This window comes from Thunnus thynnus, chromosome 7 (genome assembly GCF_963924715.1).
Source record: "Thunnus thynnus chromosome 7, fThuThy2.1, whole genome shotgun sequence".
Lineage (NCBI taxonomy): Eukaryota > Metazoa > Chordata > Actinopteri > Scombriformes > Scombridae > Thunnus > Thunnus thynnus.
Genome location: NC_089523.1, coordinates 23809407 through 23834346, shown reverse-complemented (window position 1 = coordinate 23834346; position 24940 = coordinate 23809407). Strand labels below are relative to the sequence as shown.

General features: G+C 39.8%; 1 protein-coding gene across 5 annotated transcripts in view; it reads left to right on the top strand.

The window, feature by feature from the left end:
* Positions 1–23216, top strand: part of pitpnm3 (PITPNM family member 3) — a 101118-nt gene extending 77902 nt beyond the window's left edge. For 4 of the 5 annotated variants that reach the window (XM_067595068.1, XM_067595066.1, XM_067595069.1 and 1 more), the window contains exons 9-20: positions 341–498; positions 1134–1304; positions 9599–9799; positions 9905–10053; positions 13442–13558; positions 16455–16571; positions 16686–16834; positions 17076–17225; positions 17483–17666; positions 17876–18004; positions 18159–18559; positions 20264–23216. In XM_067595068.1, the coding sequence (XP_067451169.1) occupies positions 341–498; positions 1134–1304; positions 9599–9799; positions 9905–10053; positions 13442–13558; positions 16455–16571; positions 16686–16834; positions 17076–17225; positions 17483–17666; positions 17876–18004; positions 18159–18488 (1855 nt within the window). In that variant the 3' untranslated portion in view covers positions 18489–18559; positions 20264–23216. The remainder of the gene's footprint in view (positions 1–340; positions 499–1133; positions 1305–9598; positions 9800–9904; positions 10054–13441; positions 13559–16454; positions 16572–16685; positions 16835–17075; positions 17226–17482; positions 17667–17875; positions 18005–18158; positions 18560–20263) is intronic. The other variant, XM_067595071.1, reaches the window with a different exon arrangement.
* Positions 23217–24940: the final 1724 nt, after the last annotated feature.

Genomic DNA, 24940 nt, shown 5'->3' with positions numbered 1-24940 from the left:
TGCACAATATTGACATTTAAAATGTCTGATTACCCCTACATTTCTCTCGGAATAAAAACAAAGCTGTTCAGTTTTATTGTGCAATAAATCCTGTAGCCTATAGGATCATTCATTTCTTGTCATCAAGTGAAATATGCTTTAATATTGATGCTGAAACATGAACATGGGTAAAAGCGATTCTTCAGCAAAATGTGCCTGTCAGAGCAAGCATCGAGAGTGAGTTCTAAACCCTCACTCTAAGCTTATGGCAGCAGTCAGTCAGCACTTAGGGGAAAATGCACATTGTCATATTTGCCATTAAGATAACATTCCACATTTTATGTCCGCATCTGTTCCCCAGTTTGACAAAAGAGAGTACGGAGGCACGGGGCAACAGTAGCACCAGTCTGGTGTTGAACCCAGGTCGATTTGACTTTGAGGTGTCAGACTGTTTCCTGCTGGGCTGTCCGTTGGGTCTGGTGCTGGCCATGAGACGCACTGTGCTGCCTGCCGTCCAGGGTAAGACTCAAAAACACACGCAAAAGATATGAGAGAACGCTATTCTTCATGTATGTGTACATGCACAAACAAAGAACAGAGCAGCGTTCTTCATGTGTGCATTAGTATTAGCTTATCAGTCACCTGTAATGGACTAACCGCACTGACATGTACGAAGGGTTCGATTGATTGATTGAAATGTGAGTGAAATATAACATAGATGCATGGATCATTTCCATCTTTTTTACTGATTTTTTGTGAAATATTTTGTAAAGGATCACCTCAGTTTAAATGAATTTGACCTGGATTTTATCTCTCCACTCAAAGAAAAAAAAAGTATTTATCTTCCTGCTCCACAGTTCATTGTAGTTTACTACAACAAGGACCTCTGATGGAGAGCATAGCTTAGAAAATGCTTCCACTCATTGAAATGATGAGAAAATGTAAATGCATAGTTATAATACAATAAAATAAATGTTTGTGTTTGTGTTTCACCTGGATTTTTATATAGATTTCCTTTTTTTAAAATCTAAATATAATGAGCCCTAGTTATGTTATTTCAAAATCCTTCTTGTGACACAGCTACACTTAATACTGAAATCACACATGCTTTTCCTAAATGGCCATGTCTGTCCATTGTGTTTTCTGACCCTCAGTGAGCCAGCTTCATCCGGCCTGCTCTCAGATTTTCAACCTGTTCTTCCCCTCGGACCCTTCAGCCTCCCGTCTGGAGCCACTTCTGCAGCCTCTCTTCCACAAGTTACCACCATTTGCTGTGCCGCGCTACCAGCGCTATCCTCTAGGAGATGGACGCTCAATGCTCATAGGTAAGAAAGGAAATCAATTTACCAGTGTGTGGAGATGCGAGAGTACCTCCTGCTGAATATTTCATTGGTTAATCTATTTTCTGGTATAATTGCATTGCCCTATTAATAACCTTTTGGATTTTGCATTTCAAAGCTGATGTGAAACCTTTGAGGAATTCTGTTGCTGAGACTAGATTACAGAAGCAGAGAGATTCATTGACTCAGTAATGTGAATTTTCATGGGTGCAAATGTATGTACACAGAGCCTCAATACTCAGAGCCTTGATCCCATCTGTTTGAGCTTGCCCTGCAAAAGCAGAGTCAAATCCTGCCCCCAAAGCCTGGAGTTTGAAGTAATTATACATCATCTTCTTTTGGTGCAGTACCTTTAGCCTGCCACCGCTCTCTGAGGATCAGGCACAGTATGTGAGATATTAGTCTGCTAGATGTGGCACAGTACTGCTGTAATCCCCCTTGAGGGCTTGGTTGAAAAGACTGAGTCCTTAATGAGTCACTGATTTATCTGAAGCATGTTTTAGCCCACTTTTGGGACAGAGACTCACTCTAAACAGCAGTTATGACGCATCGCCTCGTTCCCCTGCCTCTCTATCCACCTACCTCGCTGAGAGAAAGTAGGACAGATCATTTGTGCTAACAGCCTGCAAGCATGAACCCAAATGAGAAGATAAAGCTTTGTGATTTGGTGCAAGGCTTTAAAAAATTAAACCCTTTACTCAACATCTAATAATTAGGAATATGTAACTCAAAACAGCTTTGTCTGATGTGCCATCTCACTGATACAGAAAATTAGTTCCATTTTGTCTTCAATTATAGTGAGAACAGTGTGATATATTGTTAGTAAGACAAAAACAGGCACAAAGTGTTCGCCTTCTTAAGATCACTGTAAAAAATGTATCACTTAATTATCATCTCTTATGCACAAAGTAAATAAAATCAGTTAAAAAGCAACACTAAGCACTGTGAATGAGTGATTTTAAGTTGTAGGTGAGATTCCTCTCATGTCAGATCTATCTAAAAAAAACTTGTACAACCAAAGTAATTATTAGAACAGCTATATCTCTCCCTAAATTTTCAATTTTCATCCATGCAGATGGCACGGACAGAAATATGAATTTCCAGCAAACGCTACAGTGTGAGCAAATCAGAATTAAACCTGAGTCCCAGCTTAATGTTTTGTCATTCTGCGCTTGGGCTCTGTCAGACTTCTCTATTAGGGATCTGCAGAAGGCCCAGTATTTGTATTTGTATCTGTATTTGTTGAGGCAGCAACATTGTTTGTATTTGTATTTGTGTTTGAATAAAAGTGGAAAGAGGTTTAAAAATCCTGTTTTTGTTTTTATTATGCTTTTATTTTTATTACAATTACAATTTTAGAAAATTACAGTGTCACAATAAGTGTTCCCTTGGGAGCACTTCACTTGAGCCAGTAGCTCAGCTTTATCTCTGGGCAATACCCCCAACACTGGGAGTGATGTCCAAATTAGGAAATGTGCATCATGTAGTAGGTGGATGTGACTCCCTTCACTGAGACCTGCTGATAACAACGGAGCAGAGGAGAGAGACTGAGATAGCAATGCGAAAGCGACCTGCGCACAAATAATTTTAAAAATATTTGTATGAAACAAATATTCATAAAAAAAACCCACTATTTGTGCTTTGCTGAATAACATTTTTGTATTCGGGGAACACCCCTATCCTCTATTTGATGAGAAAATTTTTGAAAAAATTTATTAGTGAATACACTGTGAGAAGTGAGGGCAAGTGTCCTTCACATTCACAATGGTCATAATTCAAACTGTCACAAACTCACCCAGAGTCTGTGACAAAAAAGGGAATCACATGAATAAAGTTCATAAAAATGACATTTTTGTCAACTTAAGCTTAAATAATAAAATAATAATAATGTTAGTCAGCTCAGTAATGACTGCAGTGTGTGAATGAATATAATGTATGATGCATACAAATACAAAACCCTAACCAAACTGGATGGTGGAGGCCTAGGAGGAAGAGAAGAGAGAGATGTCAGATATTAAGCCATTTAAATAGGCTGAGACCCAATTTTCAGAGTTGTAGGCAGCTTCCTGATGTCCTCTCCAACTCTGCCTATTGGCTCCTGAGCCAGGAAGCCAAACAAACCACACAAGCAGCAGGCAACAAGAAGGGAGGCCAAACACACAGACATATCAATCAAAAAGTAATTTATTTAACTCAAAGAGCTAAAAATCTTAACGAACTAGAGAGACATCAGTTGTATTAGCAGTGTGCGGATGAAAATATGGCATAAAGCGTGTTGGCTGGTGCAACAAACCAAACAAAGGAAGAAGGCTGAGGGCCCTGCAGTAGGCCCAGCTGAGAGAGAGAGAGAGACTCCCAGAAGGGCAGTCCTTTTATGTCTTCTTGGAAGCCCAGCCCAGATGGGCATATACGACAGGCGACCCTCCCAGCTCCACCTGCCAGCTAACTCCCAGTATCTGCAAAAGAGGCAGCAGAGCAAGACAAACAAACAGGCAGAGTGGGTAGAGCCGTCCCAATGCCAATTATTGCAAATGCATTGTAGTTTTTTTTATAAATGTCCTGTCATTTTTAAATAAAGCCATAACGGAACAGTTACATAGCACAAACCTATGTTTAAATGCCAAAAAGGATATTAATTTTGCAGATAGATGAAGCCAACATTATATTTTATCAACATAATATTTAATCAAATTAGCTTCTATCGGTTTATTTGTCTGCTGTTTCAACAGGGAATCACGAGTGATTCTTCTCTTTTATTCATGTGTCCTGTGTACAAAAAAACCTATGACACATGATAGTAAATAACACACGGATTTCATCCTCGTAAACTGGATGCCCAAGCTGTGATTTATTAATTTAATCATGTTCAGCAAGTCACAAAGTGGGATGCTTGACGCCTCTCAGAGCCAGTAGTGCTGATAAAGGTGATGAAGTGTAAAGCAGACACACAGCATAGGCTTGCAGCTATACTGGGTTTTAATTATGGGTCTGCATCCCTGTTCCATTGATCGGTCTTGGATGCTGTCAAATTATGTGTTAAATTAAAAACCATAGACAGGAGCACAGGGGCAGAAACAGACATACAAACACAGACACGCAGAAGAAACAGCGGCACACATCACCCATTTCCTGCTCTGTAATATGGTAATTATTTGTTATGAAGGCATGGAGAGCCAATCAAATCAGGCTCCTATGGGTATGACTTTGACATCAACACCCGTCAACAGTGGAGCTTTTATTATGATGAATGCTGCTAATATAGAGAGAATGAGTCTTCTTCGTATTGATTTCCAGCTATGGTCCGAAGGGAAAATATGATCATCCAAGACAGCAAGTGCACATGGAATTAGTCATTTTTATCAGTATTGATCACATGGCTAATGGCGCTTTAATGTAAAGATGGTATTGTAGTTCTTTCTTGCTCGCCATGAAATTATTTCCTAATAGGATGCTGCTGCGTGTCGAGGCTGAGAGCATGGCGAGGACCGAAGGGAGGGCGCTGAGTTAAAAGTCTCTTTCCATCTCTTTTTCTTTCAAAGACATTTCAAGGCCACAGTGCAATCATTCTCCCTCACCTTATGAATTCTCTGCTTGTCCTTCCTTTTACCACTGTCATCAGCTGTTTCACTCTCCCCTGTATCCTACTTGAATCATATCTTTGTTTCCATAGTGGTCATTGAATGTTACTGTAATTATTTTAACAGCTTTTCTTCTTCTTTTGTCATTCAAAAAACACACAGGCTCTCTTTTCTCACCCTCATTCTTTGTCACCATGTAGCCCCACCTTTTCCTGCTAGCCCTTGCAGGTTTTTGTGTTGCTCATCTTTCTGTTTCTTTGTGTGTGTGTGGTTGTGTGTGTGTGTGTGTCAATGAATGTGTCAGAGTCAGTGGCCCTTTCTCTCGCCTCTCTCACTCTGAATAATCTCTCTCTCTCTCTCTGCCTCTCTGTGCTCATTGTGCTGTGAAGGAAAGACAGAGCCTTGCTAATGTTCCAGAGGCTGAAAGAGGCTCCTCTGAGGGGTGTGGGGCAGGCCTCATTAATGATAACAGATTGTATGGTGTGTTTACGTGTTTGTGTATGTGTGTTGGTGTGACTAAAATTGGTGAAATCACTGATAACAATATATACTGTATGGTATATGTTATCAATTATAAAGAATATTTTGATTTGGGAATATGTAGAAGGATTTGTGTAGCATTTTATTATCATCATAACAGTCCAAACAACAGATTTTGATGTGATCCTATCCAATGCCAGAAAGAGTGCCCTTTCATTTGTATTCTACTCATGGATGGTGTAAATAAAAAAAATCAAAGATTTGACCACTGCACTTCAGCATGAGATTACTACTGAAGAGTCTGCAGTAGTAGCACAATTCATCTCTCTGTCCAACGAATCCATAACCAAAATGGCCTCTAAAACTTCGCCACAATATTATCTGCTAATCATATCTTACTATAATCACATTTCAGGATTACAGTCATATTTCAATGTACTGTGGGGTTGCAACTAACAATTATTTTCAACAAACAATTACTGTTTTGATTAATTGCTTAAGGTGATTTTTCTGCTCATAAAATGTCATGAAAAAGGCACAGCATCCCAATTTCCCATCAATCTGAGTAAAACAGCCAATCCTCAGATTTGAGAAACTGAAACAAGTTTTGCTTCATAAGCAACGATTAATTGACTTTCCCTACTTTGTTTGTCAACTCTTTTTCTCTCTCAAACGCAAACACGCATACAAGCTGCAAATATTTTCATGCATGCACACACAACATCGATTGAGCCTTAACCTATGGTATGAAAAAGGATGCAGTGTTATCTGGTTATGTAATGCCGAATGCGTTTTAAAATTATTCAAATGATTTAAACCACCCTAAACAATCCTTAACCAGCAGGATTTATCTCTCTGCCCTACATGATCAAAACAGACCTATTAGATGGAAAACCATCCAATCTGGTGACATTGACACAATCACAGTGTGTCAGATTCCATCATCGTCATTATTATAAGAAATCCAAATGCTGATTGGTCTCTGCCTTGACTGCGGGGATTGATTCTTTCTCACGTCCGAGAGAGCGGCTGTTAATCCGTATTCTGCTGAAGACGCTGATCCTTCACAGACACAAACACGCAACATGCAGCTGCATCTGACAGTTTATTACCATTTGGGCAAGTGGTAGAGAAAGGGTTAATCTGTCAATAACTGGCTGCTTTGTGAAGCAAAACTCAATATTCTGGGTGATAATTTGATACATGCACATACAAACTGATCCCCAGTTACAATTATTGAATGCAGGCAAGCACATATGCTGTCTACGAATGGAGGTAGTGCCTGCAATGCTAATGGTTGTATGTAGTCTGAGTGGAAGTCATGTAAACACAGGAAAATTGTGTCAGATGAAACTGTTAGGAGAATCTTTTCTGTTACGGAGATGCAGCATAATCCTGCCCTATAAAAGACCAACCCAGACACACTGTGTTCTGGTTAACATTTGCAGGCAAGCAGGAAACACTTGCTCTCATTTTATATCAACCGCCTTCAACCGCGCTGCTGCCTTTTTCTAGCCACATACCTCATATCCTCACCATCACATAAAAGGGAATCCCACTGGATTGACTCATATCACAGTAAATGGGAGAGAGTAAATGACATCATATAGAGGTTGGGTCATCTGTGCAGTGAGTCCTGGCCTTATTGTGACACTAGTGCAGTGCCCGTTCAAAATGTGCCTGTTGCCAACAGGCCGATTGCTTGGCCTCCAGTATAAATGTTTCAGTGCATATAAAAATCAATACTGTTGATGTGAGGTGTGAATGAGTATATACACCAATGACATGAAAGAAACTAACATTCTAGTATATACAGATGCTAAGTGCTGCAATAGTGAATCTTTTCTCATTTCAAGTATAATGAGGGCTGCATTTAAAAATAAAACACCATAAAACAACATAACAGAGCTTTTGAAAAAATGTGCATTAAAATAAAGTGGATTGATCACATTGGGCTCTTAGATTGTTTATTTTCTGGAGCTTCAGTTTGGATCATTTGAGTGGGTATATTTGCTCAAAAGATCTGTGCTCATATGACACATACTAGTTTTGAATTGTACTTGGGAAGTAGCCTATACAAAGAGTCTGTCTATTCTTGATTAAAAGCCGTGTTTTTGCTATCTACTTTTCATTTTTTAGAGCATGCCATGTGAGAAAACTTTTCTCAAGCTGAGCTGATACTAAACGGTAATGTGAAATTACCGCAGACCACTGATTAGTCAGTCATTTATTTCACTCACAGGCTTTCTGTTTCAGAGAAAGCTTTCCACAGCTCCCTCTCTTTGCTCTGCCTCTCTCTCTTTCTTTTCAATTCAATGGGCTTTATTGGCATGAAAGTTTTGAGAACAATGTTAATATTTATATTAATTATATATATAAACAGTATATCCTACGCATGTGTGTGTGTGTGTGTATGGGAATGCATGAGTGCGCTGTGTGTGTCTAGGTCATTGACTGTCCCTCAGGTTGTGGCACATTGATACATATTGTGCAGCAAGATATGCCTTGTCTCCTCCTAGGAGTATTTTTTAATATTGAGAGGTCATTAAGCTCTTTGAAATCTGAGATTACAGAGTTGAACTTGTTAAAGTAAATGTTCCTTATTTCTTTAAATTCTTTACAATGTAGGAGGAAGTAGTAGTCTCTCTCCCTCTTACACATGCGCTGCCATACTTGAAGCTCAGCATTCACACATGAGGAAAATACAACAAAGATTTTTCCTGCTGTTCTTTACATTTACTGCTGCATTAGTTGGATTTAATTAATGGCTGAAAAGGAGAAATGAAGAGGATTAAAATGAAACAGAAACGAAGAGCATCTGTCAGCACAATAAACCACCTGCTGAGTGTTTGATGGCTGCTTATTTGTGCTTTAGAACATAACTGCCATGAAACAATCAGAAAATAACGTCGTATTTCTGTCATTCAAGGGCTTTTTCTCCCTCCGTTCTCTCCCTGTCTCTCTGTCGCTCGATTGTGTTCTCAGCTCACTTGCTCTCTCTCTCTCTCTTTTTTTCCTGTTTCTTCAAGTTTTTTGAGTCAGGAAGCCAACAACAAAGCCTAACTTTTAACGTTATCAAACCAAACGAACAGAGATATCCTCCCATCATATCTCTCATGGCAGGGTTGTACAGCTCTGATCATGACATGCGAGAGCCCAGAAGTCCCACCCTCCTACTGCAGAGCGGAGCGGCTTGCTGACTGCTTGTTTATTCAAAGTTAATATTAATCATGTCACATGTCCAAATTACACCACATTGCACTTCCTTGGGTCCCCAGCAATGCACCTATCAAGTGTGAAGTTGATCAGATGAACGGTTCTCGAGATGCGTGAAGGACATACATACCCTTTAGTAGAGAGGTACTGTACATGCAGTACCAATCAAAAGTTTGGACACATTTTCTCATTCAAGTGAATGGGAAGGTGTGAGAAGGTACATCCCATTGAGTCATATGAATGTTGTTGGGATTGGTTTACAGGTTGTTGCTGAGGTCAATCATATGTGGTGCACTATGTAGTGCTGTGGTGTAGTAGAGGCTCAGTTAGACGTGGGTCAAGCCATATCCATTATCGTAAAAGAGTTTCAGAATACAGGTAAAAGAGGGAAACTGTGAGGGAGAGCTCTCTGATGGATTTAAAAGAAAGAGACAGGCCTTACGCTGTGTTGTTCAGCTTCCTGTTGTTCAGCTATGTCAGGCATTAGATGGAAGTTGCATTACTTTCAGTGTGGGTCTTCTTTTGTCCTCAAGCTGTATTATAGTGTTAAAAATAGATGTGTTATTGAACCGATGTTGGTAGATCCACGGTGTCTGGTGAAACCATGTCTCCAGGGAAAATTCTCATTTTCTCATTATATAGAATTATCGCAGAACAAATAGGAGAGAGCTACACAGAGACATGCTGGTGGGACAGAAGAACCCAACATGATAAATTATTTTACTTGTCAGCTGCAGCCGAGAGCAAGATGCTTCGTGGGACTTCCAATACAGTTGGATTCAACACTATGAAGAGAAGAAGCCGTCTCTGTCATTGTACTGTTGCTTGTCTTTGGATTTCCTTGATGAGACACAAAGCAAGTCGATACACAGCAAGAGGCTATCCTATTAGGCAAAATAACAGCATTGATTTAAAGATTGTTGCCAGTCAATTGCTGTGTGATCAAAGCATTTCCTTTCCTCTCTGTTTGTCCTTCTCTTTCCCTCCTCTTCTCACCCTCCCCAGCTGAGAGTATTCAAGGCCATCCGAATGTGTTTTTTGAAGGTGAACAAACTCCTGGGGGTCCAGCTTCACAAGCCTCCTCTGAAACGAAGACCGAAGGAGGAGGAGGAGGAGAAGAGGGAGGTCGCAGAGCCAGCGTGACCAGTGTAGAAAGTGAAATGTCGATTTGCTCCATAGGCCAACTGAGCAACACCATTGCTAACAGTGAGTGGGAGGGAAGTTGAGAGACGATTCAGGTCGATGAGGTTTCACAGCTCTTAGTTTGACCTCAGTTTTACCCATGTATCTGCAAACCTGTGTATGTTTCAGTTTCCAGTAGCTGGTGGGGCTCCAAGAGGCTGGACTATGCTCTGTACTGCCCTGATGTGCTGACTGCCTTCCCAACAGTGGCTCTGCCTCACCTTTTTCATGCCTCCTACTGGGAATCCACTGATGTAGCAGCTTTTGTTCTCCGGCAGGTAGGGCAGTGTCATTGACAGCCTAATCATTTCCTCCCCCTTCAAGTTTCAAAAGTATTATCCAAATAAACACTACAAATTTATGTTTTAATTTTTAGAATTTTTTGCAATGGAGGATACTGTATATGAATGTATGTATTGCCTTATGATAAGTATACTTTACCCCAAGCAACCACAGTCAACTAGCATAATTTGAAGGCCCTTTCAGACCAACACAAAATTGTTTGCGGATAATTTGAAATTTAAAGTACTGAGAATGAATGTGACTGAGTCAAAGGTAGAGAGGTTTTGTAAACAAGTTGCTCTGGGAATAAATGAAACAAAATGACAAAGGACATGGCGTGTGCCCAGTCCCTTGTTCAGAGCATAAGTTTGCATATGAGCCCTGTCTTCACTTTTGTAACAATTGTGGTTATTTTCAAACACACGGCCTCAAGGTTTGTTTGCATCTTTCACATGTCATTATAACCAAATGAGAGCAGCAGGAAGCCAAATGCTTTCACTGCCTCATCTATTTTTCACATTAGGAGATGTAAATGGCAAATGGACTGCATTTATATAGCGCCTTTCTAGTCCTCAGACCACTCAAAGCGCTTTACAATACATGTCAACATTCACTCATTCACACACACATTCATACGCTGAAGACAGAGGCTGTCATGCAAGGTGCCGACCTGCTCATCCGGATCTAATCAAAGTTGCTCAGATCCTTACGCTTGCCCATTTTTCCTGTTTCCAACACATCAACTTCAAGAATGGACTGTTCGCTTGTTGCCCAATATATCCCACCCCTTGACAGGTGCCATTGTAATGAGATAATTAATGTTATTCACATCACCTGTCATCAGTGTAGTTGCCATAATCATCAGACCCATTGTGAGTCAGTACAGCAAGAATACAAACTTTTTACTCTACACAGCAAGAAAACACACATTTATATGTATAGCATATGCACAGGATAGCATTTCATGCACAGGGTATTTGAAAGTACTTCAAATAAGACACAGAGACAACAAAAAATGACTAAAATAAATAGAGGAGAAAGTCAATACAATAAAAAGCTGACAGAATAAAAAATGATTGTGCAGACACATGCCATGTTCTAGATTCTGCGTCCTCTGTAACTTTTATGGTGGAACAAATACTGTAGTTTGAGGTAGTGAAATGTGACGTTTTATATTCTACTCTCTTGGCATTCATTTTAACCAAATGATATAACTTGTAGAACAGCAGTTACTATTTAATGATGTCCTCGTGCTTCACAAACAACTCTGCATATATATATATATATATATATATATATATATATATAAAATGAGATTTACTTATACATTTTGAACACAAATATTGTAGCTCAAGTCAGAACCCAGTCTTAGATCATGACTAATGGATGTACAGCTGAGAACACAGTACACAATGATATGAAGACCAATTTCTACCATATTTTATCCTTGATGAGTGATGGTCAAGATTTTGCAGTGGTCTGCAGAAAAAAGGGAAGGTCACCATTGACAGCTGCACATTTTATCTTGTGTGAAGATGTTTAGGATTAATCTCATGCCTCACCTCACTTCAGCCTGAGGCCAGCGGGAGGCATCACAACTATGTCAAACATGTTTGATTTTATGCCTGGGATCTGAACAAATCTGACCAGGATTTTGTGGTTTGGGCGGGCTATAAATAAATGTAAAAGGGCATGACTGTAAGCTGCAAAGGTCAGCCTTTAAATGTGTGGTGGCAACTCTTTTTACATTTGGGTAGGATTTTAAAGGCCTGCAAATATGTGCTCAACTTAAGTCCCCTCACATTTCCATATTTCTACCATCAACTTTCTTAAGCCATAAGGACTGAAGTCACCACCTTAGATGAGAAGAGCCTTATTAGTGCCACAAGTGCATATATTTATAGCACTAAGAGGGAATTAAACTTTATACCTCCATCTACTAACTGAGCTTCCCATGAAAATATCACATCTTTAAAAGTAATTAAGTTCATGTGTATTTATGAGTCTGTGATGATCATTTGTTCACTGAATCCTCAGACACCAGACAAGAAAAAGCAGGACCAAAAAAAAAAAGAAAAGGTATATTTCATCATATCCTATTAAAAAGGCACTGGAACCACTGGCAGTCTTTGAACTTGATCATTAGAAAGCAAAGCTCCGAGGGTAGAAGAAAAGAACAGATTTTTCGCCCAGCTGAACACACAGGAAATAAAAAGTGCTATTGACGCCACCAGGAAGCTAATAAACCCAAAGATCATTATTTTGGTGCAGTGCTTTTCATCTCCACTACATGCCACGTCATATTAGAGGATTGTCATGGAATTTAAGAGCTGCACAGAAAGGCTTAGTGATTTAAAGTAATTTGTTAAAATCGTGTCATTTGCTGTCAGTCCAAGTTCAGTGTCTAAGAGTTTTAAAGGAGCCTCTTTACTGTAGGTGTCACTGTTATGCAGGCAAGTGGACACAAATGCAGAGACAACAAGCAGGCGACAAGAACTGAAGAAAATAATTTGACCAGACTCTGGTTACTGGCAGACGAAGACAAAAACAGAACTGACTTGAAACAAAGAAGTAATCATAGAACAAGACACAGCTGGAGTGGGGCACGTACTAAAGGAGGGAAACACAAGGATTGCTTAACAATAAAGACAACAAGGGTGTGGCAGGCAACAAACAGAGCAAGGCAAACAACACTTAAGACTGAACAGATGTGCAGGGGAAAACAGCCTGAGCAGGACTACAGCAACACATGAGAAACACAAGGTTACAAACTGTCAAGATTAAAACCAAAGCGAGGCAGAGATACAACTAAAGACAACAAGAGCACTAGACTCAAAGGAATAACAATACCAAACTCAAGCACTACACAAAGAAACACAAATGGAAAATGCAGTTATCACAAACAATCTGTAATCCAGAGCACACTCAAAAAACACACAGAGCAACACCAAAACACCTCAAAACACAAAAAAATCCAGAAACAGAGTCCGTGACATTAGGTTCAAGCCACCCAGTGACTGAGTCAGGAATGATATGCATGACTTCTTTCAAGTAGTGAGTGGTAATTTTCTTCAAGCACTCCATATCATCCCTTAGCCCCTAATCTGTGTCAGTGCTGCTCTTGTCACAAAAGCTTTCCACTAGGATTGTGATTTATGATCCCTAAACATAACAGCAGATTTAATTCCAATGCTTCGGATGGTAAACCTTCCACGTTATTATTGTCTATCCTTCAATGCATCGATGTGCAGAGAGTCCTCAGGTGAGACTAGAGGCATTACCGATAGACAAACGTGTTCTGTCTACTTAATGGAAGGATATGATTTTGACTGTGTGTTTGCTTGTGTGTGTTTGTCTGCTCTTATATCATGTATTTGTTCACAGCTCATGCGATGTGACTGTGTGAAGACCCAGGAAACGGACAATTTGGACTCGGCTCCGTTCTCTCCCTCCAGCCCACGAGAAAAATGGCTCAGAAGGAGGACACATGTCAAACTAAGGGTAATGAATTATTAGGTGGTTTATGTTGTATAAATGTATTTGTGTCCTAGTTTGCTCTGTAGGCTGACAGAAATGTGAATTTAATTTAATTTCAAACTTTCTGTGGACACATTTATGGATATTGTTATTTTATTTTATTTACAAGATGTTATTCAACCTGGAATATTTTCTCTAAGGTGCCTCTCATTCTCAGAAATACACCCACCTTTGCAAACACACACACACACACACACACATACACACACAGCAGAAATTGTTTTTCAAACTGCGCCTGTCACAACGGCTTTCATGGCATTCATTCAAACTAAAAATACAGTTGTCATTAACTGCTGAGATTGTAGCACTTTAGCGCTGTGGTCTGCATGAATGGTCTGTGGCCTGAATTTCTTAAAATACTCCCACACTTTCACCTTGAAGCACTGAAGCATGCAGACACACAATTACTTGATGCTTCTGAGCCCTGTAGATCTGGACAATCAAGGTCACTTTGCTATCTGCTGAACGCGCCTTTTATCTGCTATTTTCTAAAGACAAGAGTTTAGTGACTGCTTGCTTTTCATGAGAGCTATGAATAGAGCTGTGTAACCAGAGTACCATGGAAACATACTGTATATCTATATTTGAGTCTTTGGAAGTTGTTTTTTTTCTCAGTGTCATCTTCTTCATGCCTCACCTTGGCCAAATGATGTATCTCTGACATAAGTGCTTAAAGAAAAGCAGCTCTGAGAAGTTGCCCCTGTCCTGAATACCATTCAGTATGTGCAGATTTAGAGCTGCTCCGTGCAGATCCAATCTGGGCACAGCCAGCTCATCTGCTGCAGAGTGATACTATTCAGAGAGGCTTGGCATCTATTTCTGATCTTCCTCTTCTTGGTAAGAGGTCTTTGTCACAGCTGGAGGGGGACCACTAGTGTGGCTGTTTTTTCTTGTACGTGTTGCTCCTTCGCAGTCAGGGGTCTGACTGTCTCCGATTCATTTCTTCCACGCTTTTGAGTGGATGGTGAGACACATTTTGCTTTTCTGTTTTCAGATATGACTGAAAAGAGAGTTCCAAGTGAACTGTGTCGAGGACATTTAGCTAGATATTAAAGACTGTCAGGCCTCCTCAAACCTCAAAATGATAGACTATAACGCTGTATGTTCTGTGTTTGCATGTGAACGTGCGCGGGTGTGCATATATGTATATATTGCTTACTCTTCATGCTTGCCATCAATGGATCAGTAAGTGAAACCTCATGCTGGCAAATAATTAATTGTTGACAAAGCTAACGCAGGATAACAGCTGGAAATGTTGAACTTCCTTGTTAGATGTCACATCCTTTAAATCAATTATCATTAGTTGGTGTGGTGAAACAGTAAAATGTAACTGCAACACGGATCACATTAGCACTTAACAATATTTGTTATGTGCAGATGCTTCATTATCTTTCAGTTGAGTGCAGTCAATAAACAGCAGAGCAGAGTATTTTCAAGTAAACAGAATGCTATTGCAGCCTCTCCCTCCTGATGAAATCAACAAATAAAGGTGTGAATAACAATAACATTTATTGTTGTTGCAGTACTTGAGTTGCATTGTTTACTCTTGAAATTGCACCTTTTGTTATAATAGCATTATTTTACTTTATTTTATATGTACATCAAGTATTTTGTTCAGTTAAAAAGTACAAGTTAAAAAAACTCTTCATACTCTAGGCATAAATCCTGCACAAGCTTGTAGCACATGATGGTCTTTATCATACAATCTACAGAGTAACAGCCACATTTCAAGGAAAAACGCAGGGTGTGGAAAAAGAACATGTATGCTGAGCAACATCTCCCTGGGTAATGTAAAGGTTACAGAAATGGTGGAGAAGCTGGTAGGAAAATTAAGGTTTCTTTCATGTTGGTCCACAGCAGAATCTGAGAATTGTACATTAGGCTGCCGGTAATATGCCGTTAAAATGCAACCATGTCCGTAAGAAGAGATTTAGGGATTAGTGTTTCTCTGCTGGCTCACTCAGAGGTACTCACTGAATGGTGCAATAAGGAGAAAAGAACAACATAAGGAAGCTAAATAGAGAGTTAAAACTCTTTTCTGTAAGGTCCCACAGTGTATACCTTAGAAACATTTTGCTGGGCAGTGGAATTTGAAAATGCAATACATCAAAGCAGGGAAAGCTTAAGCCACCATCCCTCCTGTTGTTTAGTAATGTATGTCTTACAGGCTGGTAAATATCGGTCATGCAAGGACACCCGTGGTTATTTTTAATAGAGTCTCAGTAGTCCAGGCACATACGCAAATCCTTTTATAGTCACGTGTTCTACATATATCTAATGTCCACATTTGTGATGGTCCAACATTTGGTGCTCACTTTATCTGCTGCATCCTTATTGCTACTGTCCACCTCTGCCTGCTTTTAGCATTTTAACTCCCCATATATGCCCAGCCTCCTCCTGTGTTTACATTTAGTTACTCTTGAGAAAAATATTTGCCTCTTTAGCTGCTGAATGTTCTATTATGTTCATTAGCTTGTGGCTAACTTTGTCATTGTCACTTTGTCATAAAGACTGCCTGCTGCATCTGGACCATCTGCAACCCTTTAACATTACAATTTGATCCATTGTTGGCAGATTTAAATTTTTGTTCATATTTGTCAAATGTTGTGTATCTCAGGCTCTGTTGGGAGCTCATGGACAGTCTGTGTCAAACTAGCTCTGATTCTAGCATGCAGTTTAAACCTTGACCTTGTGATCATTATGTGTGACAAAATGCTCGCAACTCAAAGTCCTGCTTTCTCCTTCATCTCAAGGTCTTCATCAATGAATGCTAAAAGCTATTCCAGAGCATCACTTGAGCAGCAATAAAATGTGTCTTGACTAAACTGTGCTTTATGCTACTTTTTGTCACGTACCCTAGAACGTAACTGGCAACCACAGGGTGAATGATGTCATTGCCACCGAGGATGGACCGCAGACTCTGGTTGGTCGCTTCATGTATGGCCCCTTGGACATGGTGACCCTAACTGGAGAAAAGGTAAAAAGCAACAACACCATTGCTTATTGTTCTCACTCTAAGCTACTAGTATACTGTATGTCTGTGTATCAAACACTTATGGTGCATTTATCTCTGTCTGTTGACCCGTCTTAGGTGGACATCCTGCTGATGACACAACCCCAGTCTGGCCGCTGGGTGCACTTTGACACAGAGGTGACCAACAGCAGCGGCAGAGTCACATATACCATACCCAAGAGCAAGAAGCTGGGCCTGGGAGTCTATCCGATTAAAATGGTGGTCAAGTAAGGATCCATGTAGCATGCCCTTCACAGAGTCCTGTATTATCAAATAAAATGTAGCAATACATAGAAAAAGGAGAGAATTATTGAATTATGTCAATGCCCTTCCTACTTGAGCTTCAAGCTAGAGAGTGCAGTATAAAGGCCGGCATTTTACGGAGTAACAACCATGTGTAGCGACAGCAGTTTCTCATGATATCTTTCTCTCGTTCTATCTCTCCTCCCTCACTCTATTTATCCCAAGGGGGGATCAAACAAGTGCTGAGGCCTACCTGACTGTGTTGCCGCGAGGCATGGAGTGTGTGGTCTTCAGCATCGACGGCTCTTTCGCTGCCAGTGTGTCAATCATGGGCAGTGACCCAAAGGTCCGCCCTGGAGCTGTTGATGTCGTCAGGTCAGTCTCTGAATGAATGTGTGTGTGAATGTGTGTGTAGGCCAGAGTGTTTGTGCATATGTGTGTGTGTGTGTGTGTAAATGAAATTCACGTCTCGAGGGATTAAAAAAAAGATTCAGAAGGAATCAGAAGATAGTGTGTCAGCTTATGTGCGCATCAGATTTTTTAAGGATTTAAATGTGTCCTTTCTGTGATATTGCGACAACTGACAAAAGAATAACTTTGAAACGTGTTTGATGTTGTGTTACTGCATGCAGGCACTGGCAGGACTTGGGATATCTGATCATCTACATCACAGGCCGTCCTGATATGCAGAAGCAGCGTGTGGTATCTTGGCTGTCACAGCACAATTTTCCCCACGGGATGATCTTTTTTTCTGAAGGCCTGGTGCATGATCCGCTGCGACAAAAGACCATCTTCCTCAGGAATCTCATACAGGAGGTACACTTTACATACATACCATCTGACATTAAGTGGGCAGTTAATCTTTCTTATAAAGCATGTGAAACATTTTGTTCTCTGCCCTGCAGTGAGCTCTCCACTCGTTTCCTCTGCATCACTCTTTTTCAAGCTCACAGTGTTGTAGCCTTGGGTTGTGCTGCATCGAAATGCCGCTCACATCTTGAACCGATTATTTCCTCTCTCACCAGTGTCACATTAAGATCAACTCTGCTTATGGCTCCATGAAGGACATCTCTGTTTACAACATGCTCGGCCTCAGCCCCTCACAGATTTATATTGTTGGCAGACCTTCGAAGAAGTACCAAAGCCAGTGCCAGGTAGGTTTTATCTGTGTCTTTCATGTCTTCCTTTAATAGCTTTTCATTGTGTTTCTGTCTGTTTATTTCAGTTAAAGAGTTTCAGTTTTCCTCTTGGTTGTTCTTACTTACCTTAATCTTTTTACTGCTTCCTTTTCTCTGTGTGGTATGGTAGTTCCTGAGCGAGGGATACGCAGCGCACCTCTCAACCCTTCAATTTGGGCACAGAGCCAGACCCAAGAAATCCCCTTCAGTTCGTATGGTCTTAAGGAAAGGCTCATTTGGTCTCTCAGCGAAGCCTGACTTCCTGTGTAAGCGCACCCACCTGCGCAGGACCATGTCTGTCCAACAACCTGACCCGCCATGCACTCCAAACCCCAAGCCTGAGCGAGCCCAGAGTCAGCCGGAGTCAGATAAAGACCACGGCGGAGGAGGAGGCGGAGGAGGAGGTGGACAAGGCGTGTGGGGACGGGCCTCCATACATCGTGGAGACACCACTCCCTGACGTCAAAAAAGTGATGGAAAGATTGCAGGAGGACAGAAGAGAACAAAGGGGTCTTAGTATCCAAGGCCAAGGTTAGATCTTACACTTTTATATTTTTATTTATTTTTTAATAATTTGGGTCTTATTTTTGTAGGTTTGCCAACTGTTTTTAGCTGTACTCCCTAAATGAATTTCTGAGACATGGGAATGCAGCTACATTGCTAAAAATAATTCAGAAACGGCAAAAAACAGAAGAAGCAATCAGACTAATATAGAGATTTAGAAAACAAAGGTGAATGGTAAAAATTATTACCCAAACTGTCCATAGTAAACATAATCACAGATCACAGAACAAGTTCTTGAGATTAAACGTCACTTTCAGTTTTACCTCCAAATAATGTGGTTTAATCTTGCTGAGCAGTTCACTTGTTGACAACCTGTCTGAACGTCTGAAAGCTGTCAGACTCAATGTCTTGGTCAGTACAACGTTACCATAAATGATAGAAATGATGACCAAAACCACAAAGTTAAGACCCAAGTTGTAAGTTTAACCTTTAAGATCAGCTTTACTTGCAAATTTTACTTGCAAAACTCTGTGCACCATGTTTGATGTCACTACTCTGACTTCTGTTACTAACACTGTTGTTTTGATAGGACACATCAGTGGAAGGCTAAAACCAAATGCTGAAATGGCCCAATGAAGCAAATTATTTGGATTTGTATAAAACTGATTGGTGGTTTGCCAGATGGTGTTCATTATAGACAGAGGGATAAAGAACACTGTAGATGCACATATAAACAAATTGGTTACATTTTGAAAATGCCAGAACAGAAATACTGTCAAAACCCACCAATTAGTTTCTTGATTTATACCAGTGTGGGACCAAAATAGGGATGAAACGAGTAAACATCAATGAAGTGGTGATATCTGAGTGCGCTCCAGACATTTTTTGCACAAAAGGGGGGAAAAAAGCACCTATGTTGTGCAAAGCAAACACCTTTACCTCCTGCTCTGATCGTGCAGCAGCTTCCTCAAACAGCCTCTGATCAGACACTAATAAAGACCATCAAAGTGCTTAAGATTGTCACAGTACGCCTCCTCATATTGCAGATTAAAGTTTTATTGTTTCCCACACTGTCGCATTAACGACAGCAAACAGTAATACACTATTAATAAATCCTTGTTGAATAATGTAGCCTTTCACCTTTTACTTCACTGCATTGTCTGTTAAACCAGTAAGAGCTTGAGGCTCCACAAAGCATCGACGCAAACACAGATTGATTTTGCTCGCTACTGTTCAGTTCCGGCAAAGTCAATAAACGTCTAACTTGATTAGATTTTGTTCTTTGGTGTACCTGATACATTAGTGTCTCCACACTTTCAGTTGCATTATGGTTTTTTATAAATAAGATTAAATTAAAATGAAAATAAGATGGAAAGGGACAATGAAAAAAGCAAAGAAGGAAGGAGAGGAAAAAAAGTAACAAACAATGAGTGATCTTTCTCGATGCTGACAAGTACATTTTCCTGTGGCGACCTGAGTGAAATTTATTTTTATTATTTCAGCAGCTCCCCAGGACAACCATGATTATGATTATACAAGTACTGATGCTTGAAGCCCACTAATTTCTAGTGTTGGAAATATTGTCTATGCAATTATTGAGACTGAATCTGTGTCATTCTGAGAGCTTGTAGGAATAAATATGCTGATACAGAACACACAAACACTAATCAGTGTGTTATCATTGTCTCTAATGTGGTAGACTTCATTCATTTTCCTCTCTCATATTTGCAGTGTCACCTCTATCTACTGTACATGCACATCGGATCCTCAGCTGATGTCCCTCACAGCTCACCTTTATCTCCTGCTTGGCCCTCTACACTTTACCTGTTCAGCCCTTTTTCACGACCTGCCCAGCGGATAATGCCCCTTAGTCTTTGTGCCTGAAATTTTAAGCCGGGGGATGCCAATGATTTTTGCAAATGTCTGTGTCAAGCTCATATTGTGTCTATTGTAAAATCAGAAGAATGTACTTCACATAGTAAATACACACATATTCATGCACACACACACACATACACACATGCTTCAAAGGATAAAAATGTAGCGACAGTGTAGTGACCTGTTGAGACTTTATCCCAGCCCGAGCAACAGATTTCCAGATGCTGCACCACACACACTCTGGTCCTGTACAGACGGCTGTGCTGACAGGTGGTCATGTTGACTGACTCCTGTGATAAACCTCCAACGTTGTAAATACCCTACACACATCATCATCCCAGTGTGGGCCTCTGGACACAGAAGCACTGTGACATTTAGGTTCAATCTATACACGAGCTCTGCAATCTGGAGCCCGATCAGCCGACCTGGCCCAACACCGGTTTCTGCCCCTCCATTTCACTCCCACTGTTAGATGTCTCCCTCACATTGTGGCTGGCTTGCTACGCCTCCCTCTGCCTCTCCTCAGCCAGTCAGGCAGAACACGCCTCACGACAGCCACCTCAGACTGGGTCCACAACTACTGTTGCACCGTGGTGTGCACGGCTCAACCCCTGAGGTCACATTTGCACTATCGAGGTACATTGCAGTGGCTCTCGATTCAGTTGCATTTGTGTTTTGTTGTATTTGTAGATTTTGTTTTTTTCCTGCAGATTGTGTGCTGTTGCTGCCTGTTGGGTACTGTGACTACTGGAGGATTAAAAACAAATAGTTTGTAGGACAGTGTTGATACAACTGAAATAAATGTTTACAGATTGATAGACACAGTTGTAAAATGTAATCAGAACTTGTTTATCTACATAATTGAAATGACAGTTTCATTAATATTGGAATGGTAGCTTAGTTGCTTGGTAGTTGCAGTGGCTTGCAGGATATTGTACATTGGACCCCATGCCAGTTGAAATTCCACTAGGGTGCCCTTGCATCCATTTATTACAGCTGCACTGGAACCAATAGATTTGTGATGAAATCTGATGCCGTCTTGTGCACTTGAGGTTGAATTGAGTCTTACTGTGGCCATGTTAAAACTCTGTGCAAGTCAAACATATTTTTCTATGAGGAAATATTGTAAATAGAAATATTTTCAATGTATGTTTTTGAACCTTTTGTTGTTTGACTTGTTGAACGGTTAATTTTTGCCTTAAATTGTATTTGATGTTGTGTAGAGATACAAAATTATTTTATTTGTTTGACCAAAGCATATGAGTTTTACTGTTCTTCACAACAAAGTGCATTTTATAGTTGATATTTTGCTTTGACATGTTTTAGATACTGTATGTGTGTGTGTGTGTGTGTGTGTGTGTGCGTGTGTGCGTGTGAGTGTCTTGGTGTTTGTTGTGGAGTTGTATTTCCTGTGAACATGAAGACAGCAGAGGACACAGCAAGGCTGATGTTAATATACCTGCGTGTTCTCACTGCAGCTCGACTACTGCCGGCTTTTCAAACTGAACATGTGTTTTTATAGGTTTGGATTGAAGTAATGTGTCGAAGGATTACTTAGTCAAAGTTTTTATAACTGCTATGAAAGAAAAGGGGCTTATGAGTTCTTAGGGTGTATTGATTTAACTGAAAACCTGCATAGAGGAGTGGAGCATGCAAGCCAGGAGGGAGCTATCTTTAACTCTTTTTCTTTCCCCTCCTGTACACCATAGGTGTTCCAGTAATTAGCTATTTGATTACTACCAAGTATGTATGACTCCCTGTAGTGCCGCCCCTGTAATTGCAGTGCACCAATTAGCATTCCTTGGTAATTGTATACTATTGTAAAAACAATATTAAAATACTTAACTTGATTTTTGTTCTGCATTTAGATTGTTAATACTGAAACATTGTTATCCAAGCAACAAGATGATCATTCCCATCAGTGTAAACACAATAATCAAAGTGACTCCATCAGTCTGTATAACACGTAGTGATATTTTTCTGCCATGATGATGTACTGGAAGAGTGAACTATTTAAGCTGGGCAGTATTTCATTACCACAGTGTTAGTAAATGGCAAATAATAATGATCTAATGGTTAAATGGTGATTGTTCTGGGCATGTTAATTATTTGATATTGTCAAGTTATGACTATCAGTTGTTTGTGGTACACTTAACCAACAGTAGAATAGTTATTTGTTAATAAGTGGTGAATATTAATTTGTGGACATGAAGTCGACCACAACATGTTGAGTAAAATCTGATTCAGTTCTCAAAGTTTATGCTAAAAATACTCTTACTTTTACTTCCTTTACTGGGATTAATGGAAACTGACAAAGCATATAAATACATATCAGTTTCATTTTAGTCTGAGAACACCATGATATATTGTTTAATGTATAAATCTACTGTATTTACTGAGAGATTGAAGTGTTATGCAATTGTTGTCTTCAAATAAATATGATTAACCAGTCAATAAATACAAATTAATGTTGCCAAATGATTAGTATCCAAGCACCAAATCATGATTTAACTATTGGGTATGATCTAATTTGCCATTTATTAACACTTCTTATGACTTATAATGTAAGCTTTATAACATGGTGTGACCGTTTGTTTTGTTTTTTAAAATTGTTTATTTGTTTTTATTTTTGTGGTCTTATGAGTATTTTTTCAATGGCCTTTTGACCAATGAGGAAACAACACCTGCTTTCCCTGCAAAGATAATTGTTTTGTACAGAACTCCTGTGTTGATGAACATGTTATTGTGTTTATTGGACTCAGTCCGTCTTTCATTGCATAAATAAAGATATTTCACAGTTGAAGAATTTAGTTTTGCTCTAGGAGCATCTTATTATTCTGACCCACATGCTCCTCATCTGCAGAGACGGAAGCTGAATCACCTGTGATAAGCTTTTTTTTTTTTTTTTACTTCAAGGACAGGATTTTTACTGTAGGGCATCAGACTTGACTGCGATATCCTCTTATTTATATTTTTATGGCTTACCGGGTTGTAAAGTCAAAGAAGTCTTAGAAATCTCATTCCAACTTTCCTTTTTCCCTTTCTTTCATTCACCTACTAAACCATCTGATCTATAAATCAGCTGGTTTAACTTCACACTGATAGATTATAGACATTAGGGAGACTGTGCTGTTGCAGCCACAGCTGGCCTTATTCTGCCTCGCACAATCATCATAGCAGCACTTCTGCGTTGCCAACAGGCTACAAACCACCGCTGAATGCTGGAAATCAAACACATCCTCCATTCATGGCTCAGTGCTACACCAGACTACAAAATATAAAAGAGACATCATTTTCAGGCATGCACAAATCTAGGCTGCTGTAATATATTAATTAGAATTGATTAGATAATTTGGTCAACTGCAGTTTGTAGTGACACGAGTGAACTTTCATGTTCAAGTGGACGAAACGTTCTTAAAAGTGTTCAGAAACAAGACTAGTCTACAGCCATGCTGGCTCTGTGAGGCTATGTGTAGGCTCAGTGATGCTTTGACCAAAATGCTAATGTCAGCATGCTAACATGCTCACAATGACAGTGTTAACATGCTGATGTTGGCAGGTATAATGTTAACCATGTTCACTGTCTTAGTTTTGCGTGTTAGCATTCTGACATATGCTGATTAACACTAACCTCAACGTACAGCAGAGGCTGATGGGAATACCAGTTTTGCAGGTATTTGGTCATAAACCAAAGCACTGACATTTGGTTTAAGTCGAGGGATCACCAAAGTTATTACAATTCATCCTAAAGGGGGACATGAGTGTGTGTACCCAATTTCATGGCGATCCATCCAATAATGGTTGAGGCATTTTACTCAAAATGTCAACACAAAGTCAGGGGATCACAAAAAGTCAGTATGATTCATTGTCTGGAAACCATGAATGACAGTACAAAATTTATTGTTGTTCAGATATTTCAGTCAGGCCAACCAAAAAAACGACATTTGCTATCCTGACACAACCACTAGTGTGATTAAAAGTAAAAATATGAACATATAGACTTTCATGAGAACTGAGCAAACTCCATCTGCTGATGATGAAGATCATGCAATATGATCAAATATTCTAGAATAGCTACTAAATGGACCTTGTGGTGAGATTATTTTGTCAACTGCTTTTATTTGTTATAAACCCACGTAGTGACTATAATGTAAGAATATGACCACAACCTTTTAGCTGCTCAGTCAAAAGTATGCAGTGGTTGAGTTAGAGGTAGATCATTATATAAAACACAGAAGTGTCAGTAAAATGGAGATTACTCACCTGTTGAGCATGTAGCTGTTTAAATTGTCCACATTTTTCTAGAAATGTGCCATTTAACAGATCACTGAGCAGATCCTTAAAATAGAACATATTTTGTCAAATTGATGAATTACTTTGATCCCAGTGGAGGTGACGAGGACAATGACCTCTGTCTTGGATCTGTATAAAGTGTTTTATCTCACCCCAGGCAACTGCTATAATGAGTTGGAGCTGTGATCCTCTAAGCCACATTTAAACATCATTAGTAACATAGGGTCTTGGAAAACA